We start from the raw sequence: 23,927 nt of genomic DNA on the forward strand, positions 1-23,927 counted from the left end.
AAAGAAAAAAGAAAGTCTAGCTTTATATAGCTTCCCCTTACCATTCACATCAGCTGGAGGTCTCTTGGTCCCAGGCCAGTCAAGGCAAGGGACACAGTCAGGACTCTAATCACTCTCCTCCCAGCTGGAAGCCAGATCTAGGGTATTATTCCCAAACTTAGGGCAGGTGAGGCTGCCCAGCATAGATGTCCTGATTCAAAGAGGACATCTCAGGTCTCAGAGAGCAGATTTGTGTGTGTGCATATGCAGGGGACAGAAGGAGGAAGTATTCAAGTGAGTATAAAGGGGCCCACTTCAGGGGCCCAAGTGGTTCAGCACCTGGGCAGGGCAGGGTGAGAAGATAAGGCTGCCAAGGCCTGGTCAGGACCTTCAGGGTCTGAAATTTGCATACACCAGAAAGGCTTTCAAATTTGGAGGAAATGAGAAAGAGGGAGAGAGAGAAACAGATTTGTCCAGGTCATCAGATGAATCTATAAGAGAGGCAGGAAGGAGCCTAGGACTCCTTCCACTCAACCCTTGCCAATGGACAGGTGCTCACTTGCCCCACCTATACCAGGAGTAAGCACACACCCTGCAACACATGCAGGCACATATTTACCCCACCTTTGGTAAACAGATGCCCCCTCTAGATACACCCATTTAGTTCCTAGGAAAGGAAGGGTAGACTGTGTTTGCCTGAGGTGGCAGCTGTACACATGACCAGGAAATGTGGCCCAAGTTGAAAAGTGGAACATTGTGCACACCAACCTGCTGGAGCCTGGCCAGTTTGGGCCATCATACCACAGCTTCAGCAGTCTGAACAGAGAAAGATGGTGATCTGTGAGGAGGTACAAGGGAGGCCAGGAGGCAAAGGAGAGTTAGCAGGTAGACTTGGAGTCAGTGACACAAGCTGGTGACTCATGGGCTCCTCTTTATTCTTGACAGCACTGTATCCAGAAGCTTGGAGTAGGTTGGGGACCAGAGCCACTTTGCAGGAAGTGTGGGTGGCTTTATCTCTGCTTTAAGTCCCAGTGTAAGAAGCGGAGCCTGCACATAAGTGCTCACAACTCCCACCCTAGAAAGTAAAAGTAAGTGCCTGGACCCTCTTGAGTCCTGGGCTGTGGGTAGGCCTTGTGGCAAGACTGGCCTGGTTCTTTCCACGCCACTCTGAGAAACAAGCACTGCTCTCTTCTGCTCTATATCCCTTGATCCCCTGGTCCAAGTCCAAGCTGTGAGTCTGCAAGACTTTTCAGGCCTGAGGGATCTCAGGACAGGTCTTAGAGAAGTTGGAAGCAGAACCCTCTAAAGCCTCGACTCCTTATTAAGCCCTGGGCTAGAGTCCCACATCTCTCCTCTCTGCTGTAATCTTCTGACTTCAGCCTGGTCAGCCCCCACCCCTCTCCCCAGCCTGCCACCGATCCAGGGCCAGCTTGAGAGCATGCTTCACAATGTCCACATTGTTCAAAACATTGTATCGACACAGGGCCACCAGGCGATCAAATTCCCTGGGTTCATAGGTGAAGTTCATCATGCCATAGGGGGTATCTGGCCCATTGATGTCAAAGTCCCCAAAGGCTTTCTCCCCAGAGGTTTGCTGCTCAACACCTGTGGGTAGAAAAGTAGAAGTGAGGCCAGACTGGAACACTCTGGGACTACCTGGGAGCTGATATCCCACACACCTTCCTTGCCCTAAGACACCTGACTGGTTCCCTGTGGGAACTGCCTGGGCCCACATCTCAGCTCTCTGGCCCATCAGGAGGAGATATTCCAGTGTAAATGCTAAGAACCAGTAAGCAGAGGTCAGCAGTGGCCAGCTCAGGCCTTCGAGGAGACATGCAATGGCAATGTCCAGAAGGTCCACTATTGGAATAGCATCACTTCCCCAGAGCTCTGTAGATCAGATGCAGGTCTGGGTTTCTGTCTCTTACCTGGGGCCAGGTGTGTACGAAAAGTATGGTTGACCAGGGGGAAATGTAGCACGATGGGTGAACTGGGGTCCTTGGCCTTGGCAAACAGATAGCACTCACGGGGCCTTTCCAAGTCCTCAGGGCCCACCTCAATCCTGGGGAAAGGAATCCCTCGGTCCAGGCAGTATTTCTCTGTCATCTGTAAGACCTAGGAAGAGGGTGAGTTCCTGGCCCTACCTGTCTTCCACCCTGCCCTCCCTCCACTTGGGACTCAAATAGACCCAGGCTTCAGGCCAGCTCTGCTTTTGAACAGCTGAGTGACCTTCTTAAGATAATATCACCTTTCTGAGCTACACATTTCACTTGTCAAATAACTATCCAGTGGGATTGTAAGAGATTAGCAATAACCAATAATAATCAATAATCAATGATCTAGGGCCCCCATCATCATTCTCACCATCATTCCTCCCCATGACATGGCCTCCCTTCTCTGGCCCCTCTCTGCTCCCTGTTTGGGGCTAATTTCAATTTCACAAGGTTGACACAATGATCCCAGGATCAGTGCTGGGTAAGGTTATATGGATTATCAAATCTAGGTTCTCTTTGGACCCAGGAGGACAAAGAGAAGAACAAAGAGTGAAGGACTGGTCCTGTGGCATGACCTGAACCCACCTTTGGAGATAGTACCTGTCCACTACTCTGCAGAGTTTGAAGGAATCACTGCTAAAGTCACCCCAAAGGCCCTGTTGTTACCACAGTAGCAAGGGACAGCAGGCCCAGGCCCTGGCCCAGACTGGAGTGGGAAATCCTATCATGAATGGACAAGGTGTAGAGCAGAGTCTAGCTGATGCCTGAAGAACCATCTTCAACTTCCTCTTCCCAATTCCTCCCACAATCCCAGCCATTCTCCTCTCCCAGATGGATCTGGACTGCCAACAGTGATCTAAAGGCTCTTGCCATAGATCAGAAGCCAGCCTGGCCATGCAGAATGAGCTCTAAACATCTAGCCTGCCCCTCAGCAGAGCCCTCTTTCCCCTCCCTCCTCCCCATTCACCTCAAGCCCCTGCTGCCTCCCTGCTTTACCTCAAAAGGGGCCTCCAAGGAGTAGTCAAAGGACAGAATGAGGTCCACTGCCCGCTGGGGCTGCAGAATCAGTGGGAATGGAGAGTTGATAGCAAAACCTCCATCCACCAGGGATAGGCAGTCTTGCATGGGTGTAAGTTGGTTGGGGAAAGCATCCCGGTGTGTGTCTGCAAAGTACATAGGAACAAGCACAATTGCTCTTGTTAGTGACCCTCTTTGCACTTGTAGTCTCAACCTCTCTGCAGAGTTCTCTCTTCCCCTCTGACAGCCAGGGGCTCTCCCATCCCAGCCCTCCAACCGTGTTTTCGACCTCTTGACACAGTGGTCAGATAGCCCTTCTTCTTCAGCCACCAGGCAGCAGGAGACCACAATTCAATACTCCCTCACACATCCCATGACAAAAGCCAGTGCTGGCCCCAGTGAGTCACAGGCACGAGCACAAAGTGGGCTACCCCCTCCCTGCCCAGGGCAGAACCCACCTTTCCAAGCCATGAACTCTCTGCAGGCCACATAGTCCTTGTGCATGCAGAGGCCCCGGGTGAAGTTAAAGTTCTGGGCAGAAGTAAAGCGGGAAGTGAATATGTCCAGCAGGGCCTGGGAAAGGGGCCCCTGTGGGGTGAAGAGCCTGGTACGTAGACACATAGGGTCATGCAGCTGGAACTCCTGACAGTCATCTAGGTGTGTGTGAAATACAGTGAGAAGTGGCATCTTCTTTGTCCAGTGACCCTTACAGCTCAGAGAAGACCCCCTCCTTCACACCCCCTCCTCTTCTTCTAGGCCCCCACGGGCCTCTGACTACTGATTCACAGAACCCTTTGGGGGTACTGGGGGTTGAACCCAGGGCTTCATTCATACTACTAGCAAGCACTTCCAGCCCCCCACCCCCATCCCTGCTCCACTTTTCTTCCTTTGAGACAGGATCTTGCTAAGTTGCCCAGGTTGGCCTCAAACTTGCCCTCCTTCTGCTTTAGTTTCCCAAGTAGCTGGGAATTATAGGTGTGCCACCACACCCAGTAACCAGAATCCTTTTTAAAGACTTTTTCTTTTGTAATTTCATGTTTTGAAAGTTACTAAGGACTGTGCCTTTATTAAATAATTGACCTCCTACCCTTTTGAAATAGCTGTATATATCATTTCTAATTGGAATTCCATCCCTTAAACACTGAGTGTTGTACTTCTGCTAGGTATGAAGGATACAAAGGTGAATAGAACCTGTCTCTGACCCTGCAGGTCTCAGGCCTACTCTGGTAGGGGGAGTGTGGTCATATAAAGAGATAATGAAACATAATACTGCCCTAGTTGTGCATACAACCCTAAGAGATCAGGGGGGTAAGACCCTCAATCAGCCTAGAGGGTTAGAGTGGAAAAGAGAAGACTTCTGAGAAAGTGACACCTGAGCTGAACTTTAAGAGCTGAGCAAAAGTTATACAGGAAAGAAAGGTGGAAAAGATACTGCATCACAGGATTCTCCTAGGCCCTCTAAGGACAGGTCAAAGGGGAGACAAGAATGGAGTGTGGAAAAATACCTGGTGATCTTGGGCCAAGTTGACTTAATTGGAGTCCAAAGCAGAGAACTCAAAGGTGTGGCCCTATCACACCCCAGGAATCCAAAGACCCTAAGCTAGAGGGTCATTTCCTCAGGACTTCCCTGAATCCAATGGGACAACCAACTTCTACTCTATCCCTTCCTTCATTCTTCATCCTTCTGCCAAGGACCCATTGCTGGCAAGTGGTAGTGGGGATTTGGGAGTCTTTGCCCTCACCTGTGATGTTTACACGGTCTCTGTGCCAGTCCAGGAATCCCAGGCCCAAGCCTGCAATCTTCAGGAAGATCTCATCCAGGCTGGCTGCAAAGGCACTGCCCCACATACCTAAGGAGACAGGCAGGGCTCCCTCATCAGGGCCTGGTCCAGGCACCTGCCTATCCCAAGCCCTCCATCCTAGACTCACCCTGCAGGTAGCAGATGCGTGGCTCAGGCAGGAGGTGCAGCAATCGTCCCATGAAGAATTCCGAGCCAAAGAGCTCAGTAGGAATATAAGCCCCATATTTGGGGAAGCCGACCTCATGGGGGGTGAACTCACACCACTCTGGGGACCCAAGGGAAGGGAAAGTCACCGGGGCTTTCCATCAGGGCCCTCAAGCCTGAGGAGGAATCTTAACTTGCCAAGAACAGGAAGCAGCAAACCCACTGTGCTCTAAGGACCTAGTTTGTGGCCACCTCCCACTTGTACCTGATAGCCCTGGATCACTGGCCCTTCTACCAACCATGTCCTCTGTCTCCTTCCTTGGTCTCCACTCCCAGGTACCTGCAAAGTCTTCTCCACTGATGTTGGTGTGAACATTGATACTGGCATAAATGGGGTAAGGGTTCTGACCCTGGTTGATGGCCGCTTGCTGGTCAGACAGCTTGGCAGGGTTTTTCTGGGCAGAAGAGAAGGGAGGCAGCTTGGTCATTTGAGAGCTTCACCCCCTGTGGCCTGAGATCAGCCTTCCATGGGATGTGGTGTGCCCACAGGAGAGACTGAGTTGCTAAGTCCAGGGCTATAGAGACAACTCTCTAAGGGAAAAGTGTAAGCTGCAGCAGAGGTCAGGCCACAATGGGTTTTGTACAATTCCAGGGACTATAGGAATATCTTTCCCTCTTCTTTCCCATTCAAGGAAGCATATTAGAACACAAGGGGGTTTAACACTGAAAGTAGTATAATTTAATTAAAATAAAATTATTAGAAAATGTTGCTTCTTGGCTTAGAAATGAGAAATCATTGGTGACAAACAAACTCAACTGAGATCCACACACAGTGAGTCAGTACCTCTGAACCTCATTGCCCTGGACAGGCTGGGCCTGCAATTCTGGGAGTAGCCATAGGTGGTTTGAGTCAGGGTTGCATTGACCAATGAGTGGATGGGGCATTGTGACTCAATGAAAGGCAGAGCCAATTTCAAAACATACCTGTGCTAGGGCCTTACCCTAGACCAACTAAAATCAGTCTCTCTGAAAGTGGGGCCCAGGCATGGTTATTCTGAAAAACTGCAGGAGATCCCAATATGCAGAAAGAGTTGAGAACAGCATGCTGGCTCTCCCTCCCCAGGGGGGTTAGGAGGCAGAAAAGTGAAATAGTGTCAGCCACCTGCTCTCTCATTCCTTCCTCTAAGGGGAGCTCAGCTCTCAGGGACAGTTTTGCAAGTCTCATATCTTAGACTGGGGGATAAGAGCAGGGGTCAGGAAGTTTATGGAGAGAGTGTATTTTCTTCTTGCTCTTCTCTTACCTCCTGGTTCAGAAAATATTCAATGAGGAGGCCCCAGAGGTCAACAAGCGACACACTATGGCCGAGGCTCTCCCGGACCTCCACTTCCTGAGTGTAGTACTGTAGCTGCTCTGTGGATATCGCCCCTATTTTACTGCTGCAGACCCGTGCTTGGACATGTTCAAGGCAGTCCTGCAAGGCCACATGGGACCAGTCTGGGTCCTTGTAGAGTGTGGAGATACACCTGGGGATAGAGAGAGGGTACGTATTGAGTTAGGGATAAGAGAGGACAGTGAGGGGAAGGGAGATAGAGGAGTCTATGAGTGACCTTCCTCCCATCATGTGCACCTGATGCCCCTCATTCAGAGAAGCCCTTGAAATTCAACCTCTTCTTGCCCTTCCTAACCCCCTTGAAGACAAGCTCCCAGCTCCTTCTGATGACTATCAGATCACCAGGCCACATCCCTGCCCCTTCAGAGCTCATTTTTATCCTATACCCTGCCCTGCCTCACTTACCAGGTGGACCCAGATACCCCACACAGGTAGGTCACAGCATCCAGGAGACCGAGCTCCTGCAGCCCCGCCAGGCTGCCATATAGGGAAGTCATGGCTCGGGTTCCACCCCCAGAACCCAATACAGCTACCACAGGCACCTGGGCACAATAATAATGATGATAGTAACAACAACCATGACTACCACTGTGCTTTAAATATTATTGCTTATCCATGTCAGATATTATAAGAGCTTTATAAGTTTTATCTCATTGAATCCTCACAGCAGCCCAGTGAAACCTCTATTTTGCAAATGAGGAAACTGGAGTGCAGGAAGGTCAAACAATGTGTCCAAGATCATACATTTAGTAAGTAATGAGCTATCAAACCCAAGCAGTATGATGACACTACAGTATGATGATACTGATGATACTCTAGAGATGATGCTTGACCAGTATTCCAGGAAGGTAGGTTAGTTGGAAGTTATATTTGACTCACCAAAAGGTTAAATCAGGGTTTCTCAATCTTGGCAATGCAGATACTTCGTGCTAGATAATTCTTTGTTGCGAGGTGCTGCCCCATGTGTGGGGGATGGTTAGCAGCACTCCTGGCCTTTACTCAATAGATTCCAGTAGCATCCCTCTACCTCCCCCACCCCAGTTGTGACAATAAAACATACCTCTAGACATCGAAAAATGTTCTCTGGAGAATGGAGGACAAGATTGCCCTCAATTGGGAACACTGAGCTAAAAGTAACAAAGATCAGCAAGCAGCCTATACCTGCCCCAGATGTGAATGGTTCCAAATGCTGAGGTCTGCCTCAGGTGCATGATAAGATAAAATTCAAAATGTTTTGGCTGCTTAACTTTCACACAAAGGGTTGGTTCATTCTGCCCAGACTCCCTCTCCACCCACCACCCCTGGTATCTGGAGTTGAACCCAGGGGTGCTTAACCACTGAACCACATCCCCAGCCCTTTTTATTTTGAGACAGGGTCTTGCTAAGTTGCTGAGGGTCTACTAAGTTGCTGAGGCTGGCTTTGAACTTGTGATCCTCTTGACTCAGACTCCCGAACTGCTGGGATTATAGGCATATAACACTATGCCCGGCCTTTGCCCAGTCTTGTGATTCCTTTCCCTGTCCTCTTCTCCCATCTTGAAAAAATATTCCCTGGTCTCTGCTCATGAAGGGCCCTGTTGTTCAGAATGATGGATGAGACAAAGCATGCATCTGGCACTGAATGGGCACAGATGTAACCCAAATGAGCAAACCAGGCTTTTCAGCTTGTTGGTGCTGGGCATAGGCTCCATCTCCTGAGCAAACAGGTAGCCAGGAGGAGGCCATCAGCCTCTTCCTGGTGTACCACAGGCCTGCCTCTCAGAACCCCTCTCCTCCTTCCCAGCCACAGGGATCCCAGAGACCTTCTACTTCCAAATCTCTTCCACTACAATTATGGACTTAATTGTGTCCTTTTAAAACTTGTTAAAGACCCCAAATCCAATATAAATATTTTTAGAGATACAGCCTATAAGGAGATAATAATAAAGTGGAGTTATAGGGTAGGGCCTCAATCTGATAGGACTGATGTTCTTATAAGAAGAAGAAGAAAGCTGGGCACAGTAGTGCATGCCTGAAATCCTAGTTTAGGAGTTTGAGGTAGGAGTAGGAGGAGTGCAAGTTTGAGTTCACCTGAGTAACTTAGTGAGACTCTATCTCAAAAATAAAAAAAGACACCAGAGAACTCCCCTTCCCTCCCTCTCTCTCTCTCTCTCTCTCTCTCTCTCTCTCTCTCTCACGCACTCACGCACACACACAGAGAGGAAAGGCATTTGAGATCATAGCAAGAAGAACATCAACAAGCCAGGAAGGAAGACCTCATCAGAACCCAACACTGACCCCTGAACATCCTGGATCTTTTCTGCTTTTGGAAGCTAAGCAGGGTCAGGCCTGGCTGATGGCACTTTGATTTTTGTACTTCAACCTCTAGAACTGTGAGAAAATAGATTTCTGTTGTTTAAGCCACCTACTCTGTGGTATTTTGTTACAGGAGCCCAAACTGACTATGAGATCTACCCTTGGCCAAGATTGTTTAGCCCTTGTTCCACATAGGGTGTCCTGACTCTCTTGATTGTGCCCACCAGCTCAGGCAAATAGGCCTTTATAAACCCCATGCTTCCTCTAGGCTTTCTGTCACCTCTTAGCCACACAAGTTCCCTTAAAGAAAGAGGCTAGATTTGGTCCAGCAACCCTGTGATCCAGCTCTACCTCCATTCCATACCTGGTCACAAGGTGGAGCCTGGCTCAGTCCCAGCACTTGCTGCAGGGCCTGGGATACAACCTGCTTCCTCTTGTCCAGAAACTCCTGCTCCCCATCACAGAGGTCAAAGCCAAGGCGCAGGTCCAAGTCCCCAGAGCTGCCTCAGAGGGAATGGGGAAGGGTACTGGGTGGTTGTTCAGTGGAGGAGAACCTCAAGCTCAGCCTATTTTTCTCAGGAGCAACCCATACTCTGTGGAACCCCTCAGAAAGATCTTGACACGTATGTGTGGAGTTCTGAGGATGTACCTCAGTGGTAGAGTGTGTACTTAGCATGCAAGAGGCCCTGGGTCCAATTCCTAGTAGCACCCCTGAAAAAAAATTCCCAGACACTTCCCACCAGAACCAAAACTGGGGGAGGGAAAGTGGTTTTCATGAACTGAGCTTTGTGGGCCAGAGAGAGAGCACAACACATTAGGGTAATTCCCCACACTTCTAGACCAGCCCCAAAAGGTCTTCTGCTGGAAGTCCCACCTCACCTCATTTCTGCCTTCACACTCAGAGTCATCTCCTGGCCCTGAAAAAGACAGCAGCCTTATCCCTGAGCATGTGGAGCAGGATTCTCCCAGGGAAATTACCTCCCACCTATGGCCCCCGTTTCTCTGTTAACTCTGGTCAGATGTGGACAGTATGGCTGAGCTCAGGGATAGACTTATCTTTCCCCCATCCCCAGACTTCTCTTGATGGTCACAAAGCAATCAGGGGTCCTGGTACCCAGACAGAACCTTACCTCCTCCAGGACCACAAGGCGCTGTTCCTCCTGGCCTAGGGGCAGAGTGGAGAGCAGGATACCCCCCTTGCCCTGTTGTATGGTTTGTACCTCCAGCTCAGCAATTGGCCCACTCTGTGGAGAAGACCCACAATGATCAATCTAGAGTGAAGGAAAAAGTGGCTCTGGAGCGTCTTTCAGTCTGGATGAGTCCATCATCCTACCCTTCACTGAGCTCACTCACCTGTGCAACTGTGAGCTTCTCCTCTAGCTCCACATTCAGCCTGGAGCTCAGCACTGGATTTATGTGGAAGATAAAAGTGGGTGGGAGGCCTGGTTCCATGGGAAGCTGTAGGGGCAAGAGCTGTGGCTTCTCATAGGCCCCAGGCACTGCCAGCTTGATTTGCCTAGAGGCTGAGGGCAGAGAGTCCAGGTGAGGGGTGAAAGTGGATGAAAGTAAGTGTGCCTCCTGATAGCAGCACCCTGAACAGCTATAACACTTTTCTCCTCTTCCCCAGAAACTTCCCCCTACCCCTCACCCTTTTGGCTCTCAGGCACCTGACCATTGGAAAAGCTCTTGGGGTCTTAAAATCTGCCTTATTTATAACTGGGGGCCCTGGGGAGTGAGGGAACACACAAATGCCTAGGGAAGTGGTAAAGGTGGGAAGTGGGGAGGCAGAGGGCCCCTGGCCATAGCCTATGGACCTGGTGATTTTGAAATTATTACATTAATTATATGATATTGTTATGGGCCAGGCTATATGGGCAATGGCCAGACAGACTCCATTTTACCCTGAAATTCCATATCATGTAAGAAATGCTTCTCCCATGAGAAAACTCTGCCTCTGCCATTCTGATCCTGCTTAGCACACCCTGCTTAAAAATGCAAATGTTTCTGTTGTTCTTATACAAAGAAAAAATTTTTCTCTTTTTGGTTCCTATTTTTCTTGGACAATGTTTCCTGTCAGAGAATGATTGTCTAGACATTAGTGATCATTCTTTAACTTGTACTCAACTAGGATTGTTTTTACTCATTTCCCCTTCTGCTTATGATTTTAGATTTCATGATGTTTGCTTGTAGTTTTGAATCAAAGCAACAAACACTATGATTAATGTACTAACATGTTTTAAAAGGTGTGCTCTAACCCCTGGAGGGGGGTCAAAGAATATAGACTTGCAGCCTGCCTCTTGGCCAGCCAGCTGGTGAACCTGGACCACCAGCTGGTGAATAAGTGTTCCATCTTCTGCTTTAAAATTGACTCAGTGATTTATTGCAATCTCACCATAACAATATGTAATTATATAAAATTGTTTATTTATTACATTAATAACCAGTTTTCAACTGGTAGCTTCTCCCATCTCTTTCCCTCTCCAATTCAAGCTCTGAGCTCATTGCCTTGGGGGAGATTTATGAACAGAGATAAAATGGAAATAGGTTACAAGTTGCTCTGGCCTTAGTTTCTAAAGTGGAGAATGTAGGAAGTGGGCAGAGGACGTTACAAAGGAAGAATGTGATTCATGACTGCAGAGAGAATATGCTTTGGAGATGCAGGGGAGGGGCAGTACAGGATAGAAGGTGAAGCTCAGGCTGTGAAGAAGCAGAGACAGACCTGTGGGAAAGGAGCAGTGAGGCGGCTTCCTTCCCTGCTTCCCAGCAGGGGTGGTATGCAGACCAGATGAAGATGCATATAACATATGACATTCCGCATATGACATCCAGGCAGAGGGGCCTGCAGAAAGCCTCAAAGAAGAGTCCCAGATCCCAAACACAACATGAAAACAACAAATACCTAAGGGTGGACCCATAAGATGGGGTCATACCCCTTATAGTACCTCCTTGCATTAGATAAGACTAGAGACTTGGTCAGGGAGGGAGAGAATTAGAGAAAACTGGGAATTTGCTATTTCATTCACACAAAAGTTTATGGACTGAGATGTGGATATGCTAGTCATAGGCAGAAACAATAGACTTTGGTCTCATGAATTAAAAGAAGTTAGTGATTATTCCTGCCTCACAGGGCTGCTTCGAGGATTACAAGATCAAACAAATGTGAAGTGCTTAGCACAGTGTCTGATTAGTAAGTGCCCCATGCTACCTGAGCAGCATTCATCCCAAAGGCTCTTGACTCTCCATGTGGGAAGGGCCCTTAGCTGTCACACTACCTCAACTTTACTCCCACATCTGGATTCCTCCTTCTAGTCTGTGGCAGACTGTATTGATGGCCCCAGTCCACTAAGAACATTCCCAGGCTAGTCTGCTGGACACAGAGGGAGAGGACAGACACATGGAATAGTGCCAAACCTAGAGCCCAGGCTCATGGAGCTATCCCCACCAAGCCCAATCTTGATTAATCAAGCCCCAGCTGACTGCCAGATGTGTGAGCTAAATAAGTGCTTCTTATTGAATGCTACTGAGATTTTGTGGGTGTTTTTTTTTAGAGCAATAACTGGATGAATATAACCTCTATGCTTGAACACTTCCAGGGACAATAAATTCATTACTTCCGGGACAACCCATTCCATCCTTTGTGACTTTTAAGCAGTAAAAAAATTAGTAATTTCCTGCTCTAGGCCCTTCTTCTTGATATTAGCATCTCTCAACATCACATCCACCCTCCCTCAAGCAGAAAAAGCAAGACCCAAGGCCCTGACCAGACTTACCATACTCTGGATATGGGGCTGTCCCATCTCCCTTGAGGGTGCCCTGGATTCTCAAACAGGGATGAGCCTGAGAAAAGCAGAAGCCTTGGGAGCCAGAGCCCACAGGGCTCTCCACAGGTCTAGACCATGTTGGAGCAAGGGAGGAGTATCCAGGGCAAGGTCCAAGAAACAGCTCTCCCAGGACCAATGACTTATGGGCAGGGGTCTTCTATAGCAGGCCCTATTATGTTCCCCTCCCAGGACACAAAGGAAGTTGGCCCTGGTGGACAAGGAAAGTATAGGATCCTGATAGTGGCTCCTTTGATAGTCTCAACAGTCAAGGTCTCAAGAGAGTAATGGCTGTGCACAAGGTAGGAAGCCTGGGTCCTGGGCTATACCCCAGGGTCAGGACAGCTTCTTATTCTCATCTTCCTAGCACATCTCCACTCTAAGGAGGGGCTGAGTATCCTTCAGAGACAAGTGAGCATCATGGACTCAGTCATGGACTCCTCCCTGCTCCCTGGCCCCAGACAGCCCCAAGCCTATCTTCCCTACTCACCACCAGGACTCCATTGGTGATGACTTCAGATGCAGGCACTTGGCTGCAAAGGAGGAGGAGCTTATGAGCCATTTTGCCCCTTTGCTATGGCTATTACAACAATAATCTTACCAAAGCAGTTGGAAGAGCCTGGGGAGCATTAGATTTGGGGGTGGGGACCTGTCTGACAACAAGTAAATGGGTATCCAAAGCAAGCTTTCCCTTCTGAGGCCAGGTCTGCAAGACCAGCATAGGACATGGTAACCAGCAGCTAGGAGATAATACAACTTAAATGTCTCTGTAAGTCTGAGACTAAATGTGAGGGCATTGACTCTGCCTGGACTCACCTTTTCTCCAGAAAAAATTCCACCTGCAGCTCTTGTGTATCCTATATGGAGGGAACAAGGGGAACCTGTTTTAAAAAGGCTCTGAAAGCCTCAGGGACATCCCTGACCCTTAGCCCTGCTTGGTTCCAAGGACTAGAAGAGAACTGTCATGGTCTCTCATGGGCACAGGAAAGTAATGGCATCTCTATGAGAACTTTGTTCTTTCAGAAGTTTGTGCCAGATGCTGTTATAGACACTGAGGATTTAGCAGAGACACAGACAGACTAAGCACACCGTTCTCTAGGAGCCCACATTTTGTTTTCACACAGGAATCAGTATATGTGGGAAAACTTATAGGGTTGATGTTGCAGAATAGAGAAGGATCTATCTTGGAGACTTGGTCTGTGATGACAGGAGCCCCCTCTCCCATTGGTGGCCCTGGACTGGTATCATCTCTTCCAGCTTGGCTTGCTGCTATCCCAGGTGGGGCTCACCTGCTGGTTGAGTGGAAAGATGTGTCTGTGGGGTTGGCCAGGCTTGAGATGCCTCAGGTCAAACAGGAGCAGGGAGAGCTGGTCGCTGCCCAGGACATCCTTGTCATAGAGAATGAGCTCTAGGATATTCTGGAAAGGGAGCAGGCAGAAGGTAAGGAGCTTGGAAGAGCTCTTTTCATTCTGTAGATTGGCCTCTCGCTGGTTCTCACCTTCACAGCACCATGGATCTGGTAGTGAAAAGTCTCATTCCACTCAGGATCACTGCAGTTAGCCACCATCTTTGTCTGTGCAGGGATAGGGGATGCCGTGGGCAGCCGCAGTTGCACATAGCAGTCAGCTTTGGACACTGCAGAAAAAGGTCCTCAGCCTCAAACTTCTATTGCTAAAAAGGTTTCCTGGAGGTGGCTGGGCCAGAGGAAAGAAGCAGGATGGAGATGTAGTGCCCATGTAGTGTGGTGGGGTAGAAGTTGGAGGCAGGGAGCTTTGGTATCATTGACTCCAACTTGACTGGTTGCATCTCCTATTCAACTGAACATAAAGCCTACAGTGACCTATTGAAGAGATCACATGGAGACCATTGAGTAATGCCCAGAAACTGTCTGGTTCAGGTAATAACCCTCCCACCCCCACAACCATGTGAGCACCAGCATGGAAAGCAGGTATTGACTTGTGGTGACAGCCACCCTTATAGGCTAGCATCTTCTAGATTCAGGGAGGGGTCTGGAGTCTGTAGAACTCTCCCCTCCAGTGGCCCCTTCCTGTATGCCCCTCATCTAGGCAACCTTGTTTGATGGTTAGCATCAGACTTCCACCCCACTCCAAGTAAGTGCACATATACTCATGAACACACATACACACACAACTTAAGATGAACTTGGGGAGGCCTTAAGGTAAGGAAGGAGAGAAGGTAGAGATGGGGTCACTCACATTGGTCTGCATTCTGGATATTTCTGGCCCTTAGCACCTTCACCTGGAGGTCATAGTATGGGTGGGTTTCCCGCTGAAACAACAGAACTCCAAGGACTCAGCTATAGGATTCTCGGGGTGGGGATTTGGTCTCCCTCCAGTGATCCTTAGCTCAGGTTTCCCTTTGTCTCATCAAGAAGCAACAGTCTGGTCCAGGGTTGCTGATGTCACTATGCCAGAAGATCTATACCTGGGAGGACTTTACAGGGCCTAGGTGTTGAGAATTCAGCATTGGTAATGAACCTGAATCCTGGCATCCATCAGTCCTAGTTTCAAATCTCAGCTCCATCATGAGATGAGCTAGCTGAACCAATTATGGTTGTCATGACCACAAGCCTACAGCACCCTTGGACTATGGTGCTTCTTCTGTAGATTGAGGATGGAGTAATGTGTTTAAGGAGATTGAATATTAAAAGAGAAATCTTGATTCACTGCACCCAGTAACTCCCTGACACAGGTTGGAAGACAGCCTAGTAGGCAGCAGGCAGGTGAAGGGAAGTTAAGAGTCACTGGCTTGTACTGGTCTGACAAGTCATTAAGGAGATTGTAGCTTGGGCCCAGGAGAGAGACATCAGATTGCAGTTTCTAGGCAGTGAGACTGTCCCTTCCTAATCCCTTCAATTCCTTATTCCTTCTACAGCAGTGAATTCTACAGCCAGACAAGAGTATTCCTGGCAAAGTCAATCAAAGACAAGTGAAAGTCAATCAAAGCCAATCAAAGCCCTCCATTTCCTATTTGGAGGGGATTATTTTTGAGAGCCAAATACTTAGCCAATCTCTCTTGCTTAAGGTTTGCCAGGTTGTTTGGTGGTAGGTCCTATCCTAAGTCAAAACCAAGTGTGGGGCTGGCCTCTGTCCTCACAGAGGACAGTAGCTCCAGGACTTTCCAGTCCATAACTTCCAGGTGAGATAAGTACGTACCTGCAAGTTCCTCCACTGAGGTCCCTTCTCTTTCTTCCGCAGCAGCACAGCTTCCAGGAGGGGCAGCCCCTTGCCTGCCAGCCACCTTGGCCAGAGGGCCCAGAGCATGGCTGAGCAACCCAGTTCCCAGCCGAAAGCCCCACCTGTTCTCTCCCTGTCCTGGCTACACTCCGTTCTCAAGTCTGACAGGTATCCCTGGAGTGGGGAGGGCGGAGCAGCCGCTGTGCTGAGGACTCAGGACTGAGTGGCCCTCTCCTGGTAGAGGTGGAGTTTGTCATGCTCCAGGAAGTGACTAGAGCCTGATTACCTCAGGCAGGAGGCAGTTTCATCCAAGAGTCTTGGGAGTCTCTGGCTAGCATTCTGGTTCACCAACTCAGTTCCTCTGGTTATCATTAGGCTGGTTGTGAAAAATAGATACCCGAGACTCACTCTTGATGTCCCACTTAATGAATGGGGGTGAGCCCAGGTATTCCTATTTCTGACCAGCCCTCTAGACAGCCAACACGGCCCTCCCATTAACAGCAGGGAAATGGAGTATCAGCAACTAGCCTCTTCCAGCTGCTGGTAAAGCTTAAAATAAAAGTTCTACCTTCCTCAGGGTTCTGAAGCAGAAACATGGCAATCTCTTCATCAGTGTTTTCATCTGGACTCAAAGATGTTTCCCATCTCTCTTGGCCTCCCTTATTTATTCCCCAAACACTAAAGAGCCTGCTGCATGTTACACAGGTAGGAGGATCATCCATATCCTGTAGAAATCTGCAGGCCTTATGACTCTCTGTGGCTTTTGCCCAGGTCCCCTTCCCGGGACAATGGGAATACCCATATGGCTCAGAGGTAGGTATATGGTCAAGTGGTATAAATATGGACAGGTATAAAGAAGGTCTTTCTGAAATGTAAACGAACGAAGGTAACACCATTTTGTTTTGACCTGACTCCATTTTATGCTTGCTAAAATGTCTTCTTTCCAGCCTCCAGACAGCTATATTGATGTTGACAGTACTGAAGGACCTTCTTGCAGCCCAGATATATAACAAAAATGAGTCTGAAATGTGTAATCAAAACAATGTAATCTCATGTAATCAAAATATCTGTCTCAATAAGATCTTTTCTAACCTACATTCTTGAGGGTTTTGCCTTTATAAACTCTATAATTCCAAAATGGTAGTAGTAGGGGTTCTTTGGGGTGCTGGCCTACTCTCAGTCACTTGCCTGTCATGCTCATTAAAGGACTTTTCCCCTTATTATGGCTCAATAAGCATGGTGGTCTGTAATTCTCACACACTCTGTGACATTTCTGTCCTTCAGGTGCTAGGGATAAAGGCTTTAGAGTCCTCCCAGCCATGTAGACTCAGGCTGCAGATATATGTCTCCTCTGTGAACACAATCTTCTAGGTGGCTGAGAGGCAGTCTCTAGGAAAAGAAAGGACCTCTGGGGCAGTGAACTACTGGAAGATGCATTTCTTTTCTTCAATCAAGATCCAGTCATCTCCACTCTTCCCTAAGACCTTGAGTTAGAGGCCCAAACAACATTCAAAAAAGGCGATTCAAGTTGGACTTGGTAGCACACACCTGGAGGATGGCAAGTTTGAGACCAGCCTGGGAACTTAGTGAGACCCTATCTCACAAACTAAAAAGGGCTGGGAATATAGCTCAGTCGTAGGCACTTGCTTAGCATGTTTGAGGCCCTGGGTTCAATCCTAAAACAAAACCCCACACAAAAAAGGGGATTCAATTCCAAAATGAACCAATTAGGTAAGTTCAGACCAGAAACTCCCAGAACCAAAGGGTGTGGGACTGCCAGAGGAAGTCAATATTCAAGGGAGAGCCTGTCTCTGCTTGATTTGGACTATGAAGCTAAGCTCTGTGGGGGTGGGGGGGGGCAGGGCTCTCAGAAATGACCCAGTCCAGCCTCCTTGGTGATCTCTGTGAACATGTAAGGCACTCTCACTCCTGGAGCCAGAGGCCAAAGTGGGAAGGGCACAAGGCAGCTGGTGGCAGAGAAAGGCTAGGGTCCTGTCTGACTTGCATACTTTCTGGGATGTACCACTTTTTCTGAAGTCATCTGCCTTATGCCTCACAGTGATGACTCAATAGTTTCAGATATTACCAAAGGAAACTCAGGATAGTCATAGACGGCTCAAGAGGATTATATAGAAGGACCAAATTGTATTTTGGAGTGGGCCAAAGTGGACTATTACTTCTCCATTTCTCAAACATCCTTAGGTTCTCACTCCTACCCATCCCAAATCCTTCCTTGCATCACCTTTCCATTCACCATGACCTGTAGGAAGAGGCAAGAAACCCTGCAATGTGAAGTGAAGGGAAAGATAATGTGGATTATCTAGAGTGCCTGTGGACACTGTGATGAGGAAAATGTTCTGTATGTGCTGTCAACCTATCAGCCTACAGTCACACTCGCTGTACTGGACAGCACAGACTTATATTCACAAGAGAAGCATTAATTCTAATTTTTTCATAGTCACTACTTGTAGAGAATCAGATGTGACTGCGTTACTACTACTGTCCTTGATGGAGTCTGCCTGCAAACGGGATATTCTGTCAAGGTATAGATAGGTAACAGCGGACATGCTTGAAAACAAGGTGTCTGCTGTCCTTGGGAGGGCCTACTTGCAAATGAGAGGCTCCTTCAAGGTTTAGATAAGGTAACAGCGGACATGCTTGAAAACGAGGTGTCTGCTGTCCTTGGGAGGACTTGCCTGCAAACGGGATGTTCTGCCAAGTGGGCTAAGAGGGCGCTGAGAAAAATTTTATTATCTGTTCTTAACAAAGAGCAGAGCTCAACATACTCCGGGCTGAGAATAGATTAGCCATGAGAAGCGGGTCACTTCTGATTAGAAAGTAAAACCTCTGTATGCTATGTTTAATTACCTGAAAGACCTGATTTATTGATGTCGGAAGGCTGCCTTCTTTGTACACAATACTATAAAAAGACTGCTTGTATACAATAAAGGACTTTTTTTCTGCTGCTGCTTCGCTTGCTCTGCTTCTTCTTTCTTTTCCCATGCTGACCTGCAAGTGAATTACTGCAACAACTACTGGCTTATTCTCCATTTTTAGCTAAATTAGATTCCTTTCACTGTCTTTCTTTTTAACCAAAGTCCACATGAAAGGGTATAAAAGATTCAGACAAGCTTGGCTTCTTGCTTGATTATGTTTATTAGAAGAAGTTATGAGATATCCATCAGTCTTCACTATAGGACCTTCATCTCCAGCCTTCTCCATACCTATGCAGAGGGCAGAGAGAGTCCAGTGAAGGAAGACTGGAGTTTGGGAAAATGGGGTCATATAGGGATACCAGATGGGAAGAAAATGCACACTCTTTTATTCTATTGCTTCCAACACAGTTCATGAGAATGGAAGGTACAAGCACAGCAGGCCAAGAAGGCAGGGCTTGCCTGGCAGGGAAAGTTCCTGCCATGCAGTGGAGGCTGGCCTGCTCTTTTCTGCTGCTTATGGAGAAAGGACAGCCAGAGAAGTGCAGACAGGGTCATGCACAGCACTGGTTCTTGTGAGTGGCAATGGCCAGGGACTTTTCTTTCTCCACATGCTGCTCCAGAAGGCTCTTCTGAAACATTGCCCAGGTTCTCAGATCTGAACAGAGCCCCCCATGTCTGTGAATGGTGCTGGTGGACTTGCTCAGTATCCTCAGACCTTCCCACCTACACATAGAAAGTATCTGGGAGGAACCCAGTCTGCTTACTTGTCTTCAACAAGTTGGCCTATAGCACAGAGCCCAACCCAGAACAGTACTGTAGTTTGCAAAGGACCACTATATGTCAAGGATGAGCCACTGAAAGTGTCAGCATTGGGTACCATCAGCCATCCTCACTATCCTTGAAGACACAAGGGCAACAAGATTACAAATCTACAAAAACCCTAGTGAGGATAGGATGTAAGACCACTTGCCCCACACAGCCTACAATGTGAGAAACTCCATCTTGGACATCTCTGGCAGGATCCCCCCACAGCACTCAATAGAGCTGGTGGTGAGTTATCTTACAAAACTATATGCTCCTGCCCCTACCCTCCTGTATCATTCTGCTGTTCCTGAATCCTAACACTCAGCACCAAAGCAGTGTCAGTTCCTGATATGACTAATTCTAGTGTGTGGGAGAGATCCAACTTTCCATCAGAACACAATCCTCCAACCCCTGCAAAACAAAGCCAAGGAACAATGGCCAGGCCCATGTGGAAGGTAAGAGGACAGAAACTGGTTGGAAAGGAGAAAGGTGTCCAAAGCATAAAGATCTCTGTTCCCAAAGGCTAAACCAACCTGTCCAGGCAGGAGGTAAGTGAGGCAGGAGCCTCTATGGGAACGTTTGCCTAATAGTATGGCCAAAGAGGGCCTATTTACAATGTACTGACAATTGATTATCAGTGTGTTCCTAGAAACTGAGACTTCCTCTTGCTTCCCATTTTACCTCATTTAAATATTAGCTATTCCTAGTGTCCACAGAGTGGGAACCAGCCTGGGTGACACAGTGAGGGGAGAGATAAAGGGAGAAAATAAATAGTGCAAAATAAAAGAAAACTGAAAATTAAAGAGACAAGCAAGGAGACTGCTGAGGGGACACAGAGCTCAGCTTCTGTGGTGAAATCGCTGGCATTACACAGATGAATTGCTTGGTCTCTGTGGCTGGAGTGGCTCTTGTATTCATTCTTCCACAGGACTCTTCAGGCAGCCTTGTTGAGGGGTGCTTGTGAAGCCGTGCACTTATCTTAATAGAAAAACTCTCAATAAATAACCCCATGGGTACAATAAACATTTGGAATAAGTCTCCTTATTCAGGTGATTGATATGCCAAGGCAAGATGGTGCATCTCTTCCTGTCCATGCAGGTGTTAATTCTCTGGAATTGCCCGCAACATAATGGTATCAAGTGTAACTAATCTCTTTTCTATAAAAAAGCTGGTAATGCCAGACCAGAAGTCTAGCTAATTCAGAGATGTTCCAGGGTGCAAGGTAACGAGTAGTGTCCAAATGGGGAGACACTGAATGGTGGCAGCCCCCGATTCCTAAGGCCAGCTGCTCCTTCACCTCTCTGGGATAGCTGAGCTGTCCATGCTGAATCCCTGGGATGCTGGGCTCAGGTGTCGGCTGGGTTTACTTCTTTGGAACAGAAGTAGTGCACAACCACTCCATTGGGGTATCTTGCAAATGCACTGCAGGGAAGGAAAATGGCTCAGAAGTCAGGATGTTCTCCAATAGACTATTTCTCCAGTACTTGCAAAGAGGTACCATATACCTGGGAGTCACCCTGGTATATGCACACCCAAATCCCAAAGAACAGCCTGTACTGAGGGCCTCTGGATTTCTGTAGCCACCATCTTTGTGTAATAACTGAACAGAGAATGAACTGCATAAAGTTCAAGTACATGGGGACATTTCTTATTAAATAATCAGTCCATGGCTGAGAGTATATCCCAGTGGTAGAACACTTTGCCTAACATGCACAGGGGCCTGGGTTCCATCACTGGCCCCACAAAATTAAAACAAAAAAACAATGTAAAACACATGGTCATAGCTCAGTACTGGCTTACTGAAGGCTGACAATGCTCATCAGAACAAGTTTCAGGCTACTCTAAAAAAGAACAGTGATTTAAGTCTTTCTAAAGCAAAGAATTCTTCCAGCCATTTAAGAGAAAGAACAAATCACTCTCCCTTGAAGGAAAAAGGACTGACTACAGAACATGGGCTTAGAGGATTTGCTTTTCGGAGGGTAGGAGGTTGTTTTTTTTAAGATAAAAGGACTTTCTGCCCATCTCTCTCACACACTGGCTACATCATTACTTCTAGTTGCCAGAGGAAAAGAAGTTTTTAAGCAAGAATTCAACAGTTCCATGCCATACATTTCAGGTCTTTAAATTATCAAAGCCCACCTCCAATAGAGAACAGAGATAGCTCTTTCAAAATACAAGAACTAAACACAGATAGGACTGCCAGTAGTTGTGCTTTCCTCCCTGGTTAAGGTCAGAAATCCATCATGTGCATTTTCCACCTCTGGGGAGCTCCCATCTGAGTTCAGATGCTGGTAGGGTGGCACTCACCTGTTCCCAATCTTCTTCTTACATACCATGCACACTTTCTCCTCTGTGATGATGCACTTCACCTGCTGATGTAAAATCCGTTCTTCCTGGACCTGCAAGAGAAGTTTTGCATCAAGCACATAGAAACACAAAGTAGAGGTTGCCATGGATTCATCCTTCAATGTTCACAGATTCTCCCTGATGGAACACTTGCAACTAATTATAAAGCTTGGACCAGCTTGAGCTACACTATTTTCATATATGAGACTCTGCCTTGGTGGAACTGTGGAAAGAGAGTGGAAACTGTCTCATACTAAAATATAAAAGCCCACTAGAGTTTGGAAGGCCCATACCCTCAGGAACTCAGCATGGAGAAGGTTCTTGAGTACTTGATTGAACCGTTTCTTTTGTGCATTTTCTTCCAAGACCTTTTCCAGAAATATACGTATGTCATTGATCTGAGTGTTTGCTGGCAGAAGGTTGAGAGCCTAGAACAGGAACAGAGATGGGAACGTGGGTGAAATAGAGAGAACATGAAGCTAAGAGCTCTCAGACCCTAGTCTCTTTCCCCAACCTCTTTATCATTTGGTGCTCCATCTCTTGGAGAAGGATCTTGTACCTTGGTGGTATCCAGTTTGCTATGGTGTAGCTCAAGGACCTGCAGGGCAGCCTGGAGGTTGGCTTGTGGCTCCAGCAGCTCCAGCTTTATAGGCCCTAGGCAGTGAATGCTGGGGGGTGACAGGTACATCCGAAGCAGGGACAGATACACCTGTCTCAAATAGACAAGTTGCACACATCAGGCTGGCAGTAACACTCTCAGAACTCCCCTAATTCCAACCCCCTGGGATAATAGGCCTAAAGATTAGAAGGGTTGGTCTATAGTAACAGCTGATGAGGAACATTTAAAATATACCATTTTCACCTTTCCTTTCCTATTCTTTTTTTTTTTTTTTTTTTGGTACTGGGGATGGAACACAGAAGCACTTAACCACTGAGCCATATCCTCAGCCCTTTTAAATTTGAGACAGGGCTTCACTAAGTTGCTTAGTGCCTTGCTAAGTTGCTGAAGCAATCCTCCTGTCTCAACCTCCCGAATTGCTAGGATTACAGATGTCATTTTCACCTTTTAAATGTCAGAAAAGTCAAACCAACAATGAGGAAGTTAATTAAAGACTGCTTTTTGCCTGAAGAGGAGCCACAGGATTTATATACCTCAGCACTCTCAACATTTGGGGCCAGATAATTTCTTGTGGTTGGGACTATCCTGTGTTTTGCTTAGCAGGATAGCTTCTAACTCCTAGATTCTAGCAGCACTCCAATCTCTAGTGATGACAATTACACATATCTACACATATTGATAAACCAATGTGTATTCTAGACATAGGATTGGACCCACCAGATGTTCATTCTCAATAGGCTGACCACATAATTAATTAACTAATCAGGACTCTTGAGAGTAAAGGGACAGGGATGCTACTAATAATCACATGGATGACAGCAGATGTAAGCCAGAACTATCCCAAGCAAACCAGGACATACAATCACCTTGCATCTCCTTCAATATATACGCAAATATCATTCCATGCAGACTCATGTCCTATCTCATTTAGAAATTCATACTAGTGCCATCTGTGGTCACACCAGATGAGGGGAGTTCTACTAAAGGGGAGGAGATGCGTACATGCTCCCTGTATCAGGGCTATTACTTACATCTTTGTTGCCATCTTTGTTTTGATCGTAGTGTGTGTGGCAGTACCTGGAAGGTAAAAAGTGGTAAGGGAAGATGAGAGGGAAATACATCTAGATGAAAGGCTATCCACATGGCCTGCTCCTGCAGTGCAATGTAGGGAGATGGTTTTGTTAGTCTCTTGTACCACTCATCTATCTGGGGCCTGCTTACTAATTCCTTGAGAGGTGGGATAACTGGGCTGACTTACTCCTCAGCCATCCTTGTATCCTTCAAGACGTGGACATAAATGAAGAGTGCTTGCTCATGTTTTCCCATGCGCCCCAACAAGAGGGCTCGTTCTTCTAAGAGGCCTAAGAGGAAAAAGGAATAAAAGTAAGTAACTGCCACTGGGCTGGTAGCTCAGTGGTACAGCACTTGCCTAGCATGCCCAAAGCCTTGAGTTCAATCCCCAGCACCACCTCTGCAAAAAAAGTCACCGTCACCACCATTATATAAGCCCAAGGTTGGGACTATGTTATCAGGGGAATGAATACCAGGGCAATGTAAAGTAGAAAAAACATCTAGCTTAATGGTA

General features: G+C 47.5%; 2 protein-coding genes across 5 annotated transcripts in view; both read right to left on the reverse strand.

Moving 5' to 3' along the window:
• Positions 1 to 1,363: 1,363 nt before the first annotated feature.
• On the reverse strand, positions 1,364 to 15,724 carry Pla2g4f (phospholipase A2 group IVF). Its single transcript, XM_026393089.2, has 20 exons — positions 15,617 to 15,724; positions 14,657 to 14,729; positions 13,939 to 14,075; positions 13,730 to 13,858; positions 13,257 to 13,297; positions 12,931 to 12,973; positions 12,393 to 12,459; positions 9,976 to 10,145; positions 9,753 to 9,866; positions 9,502 to 9,539; positions 8,987 to 9,122; positions 6,733 to 6,869; positions 6,238 to 6,460; positions 5,277 to 5,391; positions 4,920 to 5,057; positions 4,733 to 4,840; positions 3,440 to 3,643; positions 2,970 to 3,136; positions 1,908 to 2,094; positions 1,364 to 1,584 (listed from the first exon to the last, which is right to left on the reverse strand). The coding sequence occupies exons 1-20, from the start codon at positions 15,722 to 15,724 to the stop codon at positions 1,364 to 1,366; spliced, it is 2,556 nt and encodes an 851-aa protein (XP_026248874.1).
• Positions 15,725 to 18,774: 3,050 nt separating this feature from the next.
• Positions 18,775 to 23,927, reverse strand: part of Vps39 (VPS39 subunit of HOPS complex) — a 51,708-nt gene continuing 46,555 nt past the window's right edge. For all 4 annotated transcript variants that reach the window (XM_026390589.2, XM_026390580.2, XM_077799571.1 and 1 more), the window contains 6 exons: positions 23,601 to 23,703; positions 23,374 to 23,419; positions 22,283 to 22,432; positions 22,017 to 22,151; positions 21,685 to 21,776; positions 18,775 to 20,799 (listed from right to left, as the gene is read on the reverse strand). In XM_026390589.2, coding sequence (XP_026246374.1) covers positions 20,724 to 20,799; positions 21,685 to 21,776; positions 22,017 to 22,151; positions 22,283 to 22,432; positions 23,374 to 23,419; positions 23,601 to 23,703 — 602 coding nt within the window. In that variant the 3' untranslated portion in view covers positions 18,775 to 20,723. The remainder of the gene's footprint in view (positions 20,800 to 21,684; positions 21,777 to 22,016; positions 22,152 to 22,282; positions 22,433 to 23,373; positions 23,420 to 23,600; positions 23,704 to 23,927) is intronic.

This window comes from Urocitellus parryii, chromosome 6 (assembly GCF_045843805.1).
Source record: "Urocitellus parryii isolate mUroPar1 chromosome 6, mUroPar1.hap1, whole genome shotgun sequence".
Classification (NCBI taxonomy): Eukaryota; Metazoa; Chordata; class Mammalia; order Rodentia; family Sciuridae; genus Urocitellus; species Urocitellus parryii.